Source organism: Priapulus caudatus, unplaced genomic scaffold, assembly GCF_000485595.1.
Source record: "Priapulus caudatus unplaced genomic scaffold, Priapulus_caudatus-5.0.1 Scaffold144, whole genome shotgun sequence".
Lineage (NCBI taxonomy): Eukaryota > Metazoa > Priapulida > Priapulimorpha > Priapulimorphida > Priapulidae > Priapulus > Priapulus caudatus.
In genome coordinates, this window is record NW_014577205.1 from 353,103 (window position 1) to 365,117 (window position 12,015).

Here is a 12,015-nt window from a genome sequence, read left to right on the forward strand (position 1 = left end):
TCGGGCGCAGCGAGCACTGAGAGCTTCATGGCCCGAATGGCGGCTACTGAGTGTATACTGACCGTGTGAGCAACCTCGTGTGAGATTACTTTCGTCACTAAGTACTTGTCGTGGATCGTCGACGTTGACTCGTTCCAGATGAAGTAGACGTCCTGATAGAGTATGAGGCCCCAGTTCTCCATCGCCGAGACGAAATTAGGAACACACACGTGATCTGTCGGTAATGAAGCGTGCTATATAGTACTTATAATTATATAACCAGTAGTTAATATTACTATATAAGCATCTGTCTGTCTCGAAAGGCAATGGTAGCACCCTGTTGGTCTGGTTAAATCAGCTCCCGTCGGGGCATTTTCTTGAATGGCTGACCAGACCATTAATTAACTTGATGATGTTATCATCATACGCTCGCCTGCGCCGCTTTATAACGTCACGGTGTAATAGTATGTAATATAGTTAATATTAGGCTTACTATAGTGCTAGATTATATCACTAGTGATTGATATAATTATAGTATACTGATAGTTATATCAAAAGTTGTTACTACTACTATAAAACTAGTACTAACTACTAATGTAGTATAAGTAATGATATAACTAAAAGTTACTACTAATATAGTATTAGTAGTTATATAACTCTAGGATAATCTTATTTATATGTTCTTGATACTATAACAGCTCTTTCGCAGGTGCGTAAAGATTAACAGGGGTTTATTTGTTTGCCTTGTAGCGTGATATGATGTGTAATTTGTTTGCCGCATCGATCCATCGATGTACGTTTATATAGACGTGTGTTACATAGTGTGTTCTAGAGACAGTATCTCTCCTTGCACACGTGCGTGAGCACATTATCATATATGCGCCCGGATACGTATACGTGTGCGCACTTGCCCGTAGGCGTGCTCTCGTTTGCGTCTACATGCCCGCATAGTGCTTGCGTCTGCGTGTTTATCGTGTATTATATGTTGTCGTCGCGACTGTTGTTTGTATCGTGGCCGTGCTTCACTTTTCGGCTGTTGCTGGCGAGAACGGTTGCTGGAGGGTGCGGTAGTGCCCTCCCGGCCAACGTATCCAGCGCAATTTGTCGCGGGATTTCCCCCATTACTGGATGTTGAAAGTGTTAGCGCGCTCCGGCGCAGCAGACTCCCGCTTAATTTACGCCGCTAATTAATTATTTCTCCCCGGGGCCGTAGCACGTCACATCTACGTCGTCGTTTAATGTTTTTTAATCTACCTTCTCACGTTGCTTTCTCCTTCCCCCCATAGGAAGGTGTGCATCTCGTTACAGGGAACGTCGATGCAATTAAACCCCGGCGAATTTCTTCCCGACTATTATTATTACGGGAATTCCCCCGTGGCATCAAACTCGTCGCTCGATTGCCGCTGACTCACACTCTTCTTATTAAGCAAAACTGTCTCGACCGATCGAGTTAACATGAGCAGCTCTAGCATGTGGAGTAAGCACCATGTGCGTCGATATACGTTGCGTTGCGCGAAGACGCTGTTTTGCCAGAACCAGTACTGGCTCCGTACGGCACTTCACTTTTAACAGCTGACATGAATCAACTTCGTGCAAAATAAACCCTCTATATACGAGCAGAGCTGGGAACGCGTGCACGCGTGCACGGAAGCCGATAAACAGCACTCCGGAGTGCTCTAGTCGCCGAAAAGATCGAGTTATAGTGCTGTGCGTGAGATGCGCGCATTATGCAGCGAGTAAGTCCCCTCGCGATCTTACCTTCCTTCGGTATTACCGTAGTCATTTGAAAGTAATCCGTCAGGAACTCGCTGGAGGTTTTTGCGACGCTGAGCGAGTGTTCGGTGTCGTTGACGAGTTCCGGTCGTGCCCACGTGCGAATCTGCGAATGACGAAAGCAAAACGTGTCGCTGGTGGTGTAGTCGTATGTGGCGTCTATTTATTGCGAATTTATTGTATTTCTATCGTGTGTTTTTTATATTGCGATGCCACCGAAGATAATAGACTTAGTTGTTTACGTGTCGTGGTGATACCTGCATGGAAGAATGATGTAACGCATTATATAATTATACGCTAAGATTGTGATGTAATGATTTCATATGAGCGGTAATTGTGGGAAATAAAAATGGTAGAATAGGATATATCACAGAAAAGTACAGATGTAAGACATGCAGAAATTTGTTTGGTTTAGAGACATAGTCGCACAGGTTAGGCCTACTAATCCTAGTATTTAACATTTATGAGTGGTTCGGAACAACTTAACTTTAATAATAATAATAATAATAATAATTTTAAAAAAATTAATAAAAGCGGTAAAAAGGTCAGAAGAAGCATTAGAGCACGACGAATTAAAAGAATAAGACGAAGAAGAAGAAGAAGAATCAGACAAAGAAAAAGAAGAAAAAGAAAAAAGACGACAATGACGACGAATTAGAAGAAGAAGACGACGAAGAAGAAAAAAGAAGATAAAGTAGTATAAGAAGAAGAAGAACAACAAGGCGACTACGACGAAATTTTTTCCGCCAGTTTTCTCAAGCGCCTTAGAGGCTTACGTTGCGTTAGACGCCTGCACGCCTCTCTGAGAAAGGTTTGCGATGCGCTGCTAACCGTTTAAGCTTACGGCAGCGGGACTGGAGAGTGCGCGGTAAGATGCACAGCGGTCGGATGATGCAGCAAAAGGAAACACGCAATGGTAAAGTAGAAAATGCTCGTATTCCGACAAAATTTCGAGATCGTTATATAGTGAAAATCCCCGAATGTTGAGGCATTCGCGCGAAGAGAGCTATCGCGCTGGAAACACCTGCACTTATATATAATTGATAGTAATAGTCGAAACACTAGACGCATACGAAAGGATCCACGCGTGGGCTTTGCGGACGAATTCGCTTCTTGCGACTGCCTGCGCTAGCCTTTAGCATGATTCGATTCGCTCGAGTTCCCAATTGATGAAGTCTGCAAGTTCTTTCGTGCCCTAGCGAGTTCGTTGCGCGCGACATCGGGCCGAAATGCGCGTGGGTAATCGCAGCTTTATCCCGCATCTCTCTAACGCATTCGATACTAATACAACTCCGAACGTGAGGCAAACAAGGCATTCACTGCTCTAACCACGAACAAGCTGCTATTGAATAACTGCTTACCTACAGCATACTGCTTGCGTGTATCAACCTGCTCGCCTTTAACGAAAATATTTCTATACGACAACCTGCTTGCCTACAACAACTTGTTCGCCTACAGCAACCTGTTCGCCTACAGTAACCTGCTCGCCTACAAAAACCTGCTCGCCTACAAAAACCTGCTCGCTACCCTAATTCTCTCGCGCTCAACAAACTGTTCGGAAACAATACACCTGTCGCCTACGAACCTGCTCGGCCTACAACAGCTCTGCCTGGCTAGAACAACTTTTCGCCCCTACACAAGCCTGCTCGGCCTACAACAACCTGTTCGCCTACAACACGCTGCTGTCTCAACAACCTGCTCGGTACACAACTTGTTTCGCGCTACAACATACACTAGATTCGCCACGAACAAAGATGCCTCGTTACAAAAAATGCTCGGCCTACACAACTGCTCGCCTACAGCAACATCCTCGCATATAACACTGGTCGCCTTACAACGACCTGCGAATGGTACAACATCGTGCCGCCTACAACAACCTGCTCGCCTACAACTAATACTGACTCGCTCGTACATACACATGCGCACATACAACCCGCTCGCCTAAACACTGGCTCGCCTAGCCGCAATCTTCTGTTCGATATAACAACCTGTTATGCCTACACAAACTATTGGCCTATCACAAACGTGTTCGCCTCAAACTGTTCGCGGTCAACAATTTGTTGCCTACAACAACCTATTCGCTACAACAACCTGCTCCTACAACAACCTGCTCGCCTAAGCACCTGCTGAGCTAGAACAACTGGTTCTCCTCAAAAACCTGCTCGTCTACAAAATACCTATTGTCTAAAACACTTGTCGCCTACAAGAACTGTTGCTACAAACACATTTCAGGCCTACAACAACCTATTCGTCTAAACATCTGCTAGCCTAAACAATCTGCTCGCTACACAACCCTGTTCTGTCTTACAACAACGCTGCTGACCTACATCAACCTCTGCCTACAACAACCCTGCTCAGCCTACAACACCTTCTCGCCTATAAGCAACTCTGGTTCCCTCAACAAATTTGCCTGCTACAACAACAATGTTAGCCTACAACAACATGTTGCGGCATACACAACGCTGTTCGCACTACACAACACTATATCGCCAAACAATCTGCTCGGCTACTAACAACATTGTTCTCTACAACAACTGCCGCCTTACATCACACTGCTCGCCTACAACTATACTGCTGCTTACAACAACCTCCTTGGCATATAAAACGGCTGTTATGCACTACAACGATAAATTGCTGGCCTAAAACAACATGTTCTCTTATACAACACGTGTTCGCACCCTAGCAAAACCTGTATTTGCCTACAATATATCTGTCGCCTAAAACATTGTTCGCCTACACACGCGGTCGCGCTACATAAACCTTTTCGCTGCTACACAACTTTGCACGCTACAACATACTGCTCGCTCTGCAACACATTGATCGCCCCACAATGACGCATACAACAAGCTAAATCCTATCAGCAAGTTCCAAACATTCTCTGACTGTAACATATGTAAACATAACGCATCGAGCGTTTGCGTCGTCGATTGTGCTCCAGATAGGCAAAATTCCGACGACATCGCCAGCAGTAGGTTGGATCTGAATTCGGGCGAGCGATACGATTCCGTGGCGTGTCAGTAGGCGCCGGCGTGCTTATGCACGTGCGTGCGGGTCGGCCGCATGATTGAGCAGCGCAGGCTCAATCTCGTCTACGATGTGAGATGGTTATCACTGTTGAAGGTGGCCTTCAGCGCGGCTCGTCGAAGCAAGGAATGCCGCCGCGCAGACTCGGCTGAAACTGAGTCATCGCACATGCCTGTTGGGTAAGTGATGTGGGAATAAGAATGCATGGCGTCCATTGTATCGGTGATAGTCTCTCGTAGGTTTGGGCTTATAGCGTTGAATATGGTACGTGGCACGGTGGAGTTGATATCACATGAGCGTAGACACCGTCACAGCGCGCTGCGCATGACACATACACATGCATAAACACCGCGCCATAAACCCATACATGCCGCAAATTATACCCCCCCGTCACACACACATACACACACAACACATAAACAGCACCCACACACACTCACTGAACACCCAACAGTGGCACAGGACATACAGCACCCACACACGCGGGCACAGTCATAAAATACATTACCATCTCATGAACATAACTACACACGGCAAAGCCACGCGCCGCGCAGCACGTCACAGTGCACGCATCGCACGGCACGCAGCTGGCCGCACCACTACGCAAACACCGCAACCACACACACAGCAGATTCACCACCACACACACATCTGCACCGACACAATGCAGACAACACTACCCACATAACACACACCTACCAAACACTGCGCAGCGTGCGTGCCCGCACACAAGCAAGGGTTCGTGCGTTCGAGGAGAGCACGAGGAGAGAGAGAGAGGAGAGGAGAAGAGAAGAGCAGGAGGAAGAGAGAGAGATGAGAGAGACGAGAGAGAGGAGAAGCAGAGAGAGAGAAGAGAGAGAGAGACGAGGATACCTGCGTCCGTCCGTCAGTGTGGTGGCGGTTTTGTGCCTGGTTTGTGTTTTATATGCAGTTTATATAATTATGCGGGTGGTACTGGTGTTTGTACTGTGGTCGTGGGTGGATTTTTGAAGTGTTGTGGGTGCGGCTGTTCGTTGGTGTGCGGCTCGGTGGGTTCTGGGGTGGTGTGGCAGTGGCCGGGTCGTAGTGTAAGTCGTGGGTGGTTATTAAGCGCGTGAGGTTCGAGCAACGCAAGTCATTGACTGACGGCGAGTAAGTGTGGTCCTAATTTGCTACAGCCTGTCGGTACACTGATGTCAAGCTCGATCCAGTTGAGTCCGCACGATTAACAGTTTGACTCCCCGGCACGCGCTTCGCTACGCTAGCACGGGCGGTAGACCGACCCTGCACATTCCGACACGGGTAGCCGTAGACAAACATCTTAAATCGATTGCCGGAAACGCGTAATCAGGTAGTATTGCACGCGGCTCTTTTTTTTTCGCTCTCGGTGCTGGCGGCGCGAGAAAGGCGGGCTTATAACGCACTCTATTCCTCTACGCGCCGAGCCCTGGGCGAAACAAGCGTGCGTTTATATGCCGTCTCCGCGTTGCGAGATGCGTATTACTACGGAGCGCTTCGACCAATCGCTTATATAAACTTTACGACAGAATTCAGCAGACGCGCATCAGAACATTTTTTTACCTCGGCGAGGAGATGTCGTTCGATTTTTTTCAGCGCGGGCGTAATAGCGTAGAAGACGCGAGAGAGAGAGGAGAGAGAGAGAGAGAGCCAGAGAGAGAGATGAGAGAGAGCGGAGAGAGAAGGAGGGGAGGTGGATAGGCAGCGCGAGAGAAATAGAGTAAAGCAAGGAAGAGGAAGAGATAGAGAAATTAAGCGACGAAGAGCAAGAAAGTGAACGAGAAAAAAAAGGGAGAGCTAGATAGAGCGAGGGAGAGAAAAATAGAGAGGTAGATAGAGAGAATGAGAGCGAGAAAGGGCAAGAGAAGGGTGAGAGCGAATGAGAGAGCTAGAGAAATAGAGAGGGAGAGAGAGAGAGAGAGAGAGAGAGAGAGATAAATAGAGAAAGATGTTTCTCGCGCGCGTTCGCGCGGAGCGTCTCGCCTCCCGTAATTCGGTCAGCCGCTCGTGCGCACCGATGATAGCACGCGTGTGTGAAATAGAGAAGCGCTCTATCATGCAGCCGACCCTCGACTGAATAAGTATATATCTCCATGAGACGTCGCTGTGTGTGTTTTGCAAGGACGAGTCAGGCGCCTGCGCAGCAGCGCATACCGAGACATTGCCGCTAAAATGTCGCTAAGAGTACGACGCGTGACACGTGACTCCCCCTCCCGACGGTGTTCGTGAACCTTTTGTTACTTGTGTACTGATTGTTTGCGTGTCTATGTTGCGAGTAGCGGTGTACTTTGTAAACTTGCTATTTTTGTTCTTTTACTTTTGTGTTGGTGAACATGCGGTGTATTTGTGTACATTATATATATACATACATATATATATATATATTAATATGTGTGTGTGTGTGTGTGTGTCGTGTGATTGTGTCGTGTGTGTGTGTGTGTGTGTGTGTGTGTGTGTGTGTGTGTGTGTGTGTGTGTGTGTGTGTGTGTGTGTGTGTGTGTGTGTGTGTGTGTGTGTGTGTGTATACCGGTTAAGAATACGCCGGTGTCAGTACGTGCCACGTGGTCTGTTGCGTAATGCTGCCGTCGCCAAAGAGGGAGGGCCTGTAAGGGGGCGGTCAAGGCAGAAGGGTCGTGTGGTATGCTTAGCGGCCGCTGCAAGGGAAGGGTGGCGACGGAAAACGATTCGATATGCTACACGAGACTGCTGGTCATTGTAAATATATAAAATGTATAATGAATCTGTCCTCGTGGACACTTAAAACACAAATTAACTTAGAATCGCCAATTACTGGAAGACATGAGCGAGGGAAAGAGTGAGCGCGAGAGGAAAGAGCATAGCTAGAAGAAGGGAAATATAGATATAGGGAGAGGAAGGAAAGAGCGAGAGAGAGCGAGAGAAAGAGGAGAGAGAGAGACATAGGCAGGACGTATATGGAGCGAGAGAGCTCGAGAAAAAAAGAGCATATAGATGGGGGCAATAGAGAGGGACGGGAAACGAGTGACAGAGAGAGTGAGAGACAGACAGGCAGTGAGAGGGGAGAGGGAGGGACAGAGAAAGCACTCGCTGAGGTTTCTTGCGCTAGCCGCAGCAGTAGGGTATTGGCGGCGGCATATGCTTGCAATATCGACGCGTGTATCAGTAACAGAAGGATGAAAGGCCCGCCCAAACAATATGAGTATATTTGCTTAGCAAAGCCGCTCCGCTCGCACGCGCGTGTACATGAGACAGACTGCTATGACGGCCTCTTTCCGCGCAAAAGAACCCAGCAACTGGAAACTACCGACGGGGGTCCTGTAACTGCACGGCCGCGCTGTGTGGTTCATCCATTCGTGCGGGAAAGGGTTAGCGATGAAACGGAAAACGGCTCAGAGGTTAAAAAGTTAAATCTTTTTTAACCGGAGCGCGTCACCCGTTTCTAGATACGCATGGAGACATAATAAACATTGTTTTCGTTTGCGGATTTACTGGTAAACAGGAACGCGATGCGCTTTTTTACCCCGCCCCCGAGCCGCCGTGTGGTCTAATCCTGTTACGCCTTTACTTGTTTTAGCAAGCTTACGCGACTGCGTTTGCGGTTTCAAAGGAAATCCGGCCAATACTCGATCTCGGCGCCCCCTACCGCCGCAGCAGAGCCGTAAATTATTAATCCTAGTAAATCCGCGTGTCTCGCCATCGATGCATAAAATATGAGCAATCGTTGCGAAAAACGCAGACTGTCGCGACGCGAATGTGTGCCGCTCGTGGCGCTGCGAGCGCTCTCCCACGCGCGACATTTTCTCATTTGCTCTTGCAAGGAGTGGACGACTACCCTGCCTCATATGTGGTTAATGGCAACTGCGTGTCTGTTTGTTTGTGGGTTCGTGTTTGCGAACCTGTGGCCTTTTTTCTTGTTTACCACGTAGGGGCAAGGGTATATTAGAAGTCACGTGTGCCCACCGCACGCACGACAAGCGAATCGAAACGTGGACAACAATTACTGCGAGACAGCTTGTCAACGTCGCCAACGACAACGCACGATTTACGACGCAACGCTATATAAGCTTTATATTGACGACAGAGCGAGGACATCTGCCCTATTTACGACTATGCTTGAACATCGACAGCAACACGCGTGTACGCTAAATTTTTCGGAGCTGATGGAATCGATGCATAACGATATGCGTGTTTTAATTCTGCGGTGTTTATTATCGATGTAATATGCGGCGGGATATCAGAGCATCGATGCATAATAGCAGAAATGCGCCGCCTGGTCGTTATATATATATATAGTGACTAACATATTTCCATCGCGCTGACACATAATAGGATACGCAGAGGGCTTAAATTTTGTTAGGGCTTAAGCCTTGTTTCATTCCCTGCGTTCTTTCTATATATTTGCGTATCTTATTTATGTTTACTTTACCGTTAATGGTTTTAATGGCGTCGGGTTGCGGGCTACGGCTTCGTTACAAGGTCATCACATATGCGCACGCGCACTTCATTTGAGTATATCATAAACGTCGAACGAAGTGTTTGTCCGCGTGGTTCTTATATCATACGACTGAATGTTTCGCGCGAAACTCTTTACGTGCGTATATCGTAAAATTTGTCACTGAATAAATACGACATCGAGCATCTTCTCCGTCAATCCCCGCGCAAGTAGTGAGCAGAACTGATAGAGCGGACGAGAATTGACGGGCGTGCTCGGTTTTTAATGACACATGCCGCGTGTTGAGGCGATAAGTGTTTCGACTTACAAATTATGCACTTCGTGCGAATAATTTCATGCGATTTCGAATCTCATTTTCCGCGCGTTTTGTCAGCTTTACACTTCCCACACAACTCGATGAGGCTGGACATGTAATTTAAACATCGTTGCACTTTCGGCTCAATAACAGCGGCTGTTGGACGCGAATTTCGTTCAGTCCACACGGCACGCATATGACGCATTTTTTGCGGTTTATTTAACACATCATCGGCGTCTGTGCAAGATCGGCGAAGGCGTTTCGTTTTCGGTTGATACTTGCTAACCATTTTACAAACAATTGCTGCTTTGCAGTGGCAAAGTAATCAAATCAAGTCTTTTTTGTTGTTGCTGTTGCGGTGCACAAACGGTTACAAAGTAGGAGATGTTTGTGGCAACAGTGAAAAAGTCAGCCGCCACCAACCCTAGCTGCATCCGGTGCGCGTGTCTGTGCACACTGATATAACGAACCTTCTCGCAACTAAAGAATCTCCTTCCGAAGCCTAGCATAGAAAAACGTTAAAGAAATAATTCCGTTCTATTTGAGACAAAACAAGACCTGCCCACTGGGATGTTCTTTCTGCTCTGAAGCACAGAGGGCGTCTCGCAAGCAGGATTAGCCGCGCCGATGACAAGTGAACGGCTAATCAGCGACATCGTCCTGATTTGTGTCGTCTGCTTCCGGTGCAGCGGAGAAGTCGCTGCGATGCTGTGAAACGATCGCTGATATTTCTCTTGGTTTTTCAAACATCGCAGCGGGATACCCGTCCCTAAAACGCCGCACCTTCCCGCCTCCCGCCCGTCCCCTCGCTCCGTAAAAACGCAAACCCTCGCGCGCGTAAGCAGACTAAACACATGCGTATCGCATCGGGTTTCGACGAGGAAAAAAGGCGCGTCATCGAGATATGTTTCGATGTTTCTTTGGATTGTGTCAGTCTTGCATAAGCTATCGCGGTTCTTATATCAGAACATAATCCCGCCGTGCGAAAGTGTTCGGCTGAGTGTGCTCTTGCGTTTATATACACCGTATATATGACAAAGACCGCGTGCTAGCCTTCTGACATGGCAATTTCCCAAGTTTCATAGATATCTGCGAAGAAAAAGCAATAAGGAAAAAACGATTGCATGACTCAGACGCCGTGTCTTGATTAGTTAACATATTCAGCCTTCCCTGCGTGTAATAATATGTTGTCCTATATGATTTGCAGTCATTTCATGCGAAATTTATTCTTGAGATCTCATAGACAAACTACGAGACTGCGAGGAAGATCACGCGATATTATTTTTGGCATCAAAGGGAGACGCTTTGGGTATCGACAGGGGTCATTTCTGGCTCATAATCCACGCATGAACGAAAAGATCACGTCGTATGTATAGTGTAGCTACAGCTTCATTTCGGGTAACGTGCGCATTGCGTGGCTTTGAAGCAGTGGTGGAGTATGTGCGGTGATAGAGTTATATATGTGGGTTCAGTGATACAATGGCTAGCGTGCATTTACGCGCATTCGCCTACAACAACCTGCTCGCCTGCAACAACATGATCGCCCACAACAACATGATCGCCTACAACACGCTACACACCTACAGCAAGTTCCAACATTCCTGACTGTCAACCTACTGTAAACCTACCACGAAGCCGTTGCGCGTCGTTGTCTCCAGATAGGCAAAATTTCCGACGACCATCGCCAGCAGGTAGGTGGACATGACGGGCGAGCGTACGAACTCCGTGCGTGTCCAGCGCCGGTCGTGCATCACGTGCGTGCGGCCGGCCGGCATGTTCGACAGCGCCCTCATCTCGCTCGGATGGACGATGGTCACTTTGAAGGTGGCCTTCAGCGCCGGCTCGTCGAAGCAAGGAAATGCCCGCCGCGCAGACGTCGGCTGGAACTGCGTCATCGCCACCTGCCTGTTGGGAAGTGAGGGGAAAAGAAATGCAGGCGCTCCATGTACGGTGACGTCTATCGGAGGTTTGGCTATAGCGTTGAATTGTAGCGTGGCACGGGTGCGTTGATATGCACATGAGCGTAGACACACACACGCGCGCGCATACACACATACACATGCATACACACCCATAAACACACATACACACGCACATATACACACACACACACACACATACACACACACACATACACACACACACACACACATACACACACATACGCGCGCACAGACATACACATACATACACACCCATAAACACAACTATACACACATAAACACACACCCATACACACGCGCGCGCATATACACATACACATGCATACACACCCCCAAACACACATACACACGCACATATACACACACACACATACACACACATACGCGCGCACAGACATACACATACATACACACCCATAAACACAACTATACACACATAAACACACACCCATACACACGCGCGCGCATATACACATACACATGCATACACACCCCTAAACACACATACACACGCACATATACACACACACACACACACACACACACACACACACACACACACACACACACAC

The 12,015-nt window shown here is 47.8% G+C and overlaps 1 protein-coding gene across 1 annotated transcript in view; it reads right to left on the bottom strand.

Annotated features, from left to right (window-relative positions):
• LOC106806150 (thyrotropin-releasing hormone-degrading ectoenzyme-like) overlaps nt 1-12,015 on the bottom strand; it is a 45,606-nt gene that overhangs the window by 18,445 nt on the left and 15,146 nt on the right. The window contains exons 2-4 of the mRNA XM_014808013.1: nt 11,129-11,405; nt 1,738-1,858; nt 63-214 (exon numbers count right to left, since the gene is read on the bottom strand). Coding sequence (XP_014663499.1) covers nt 63-214; nt 1,738-1,858; nt 11,129-11,405 — 550 coding nt within the window. The remainder of the gene's footprint in view (nt 1-62; nt 215-1,737; nt 1,859-11,128; nt 11,406-12,015) is intronic.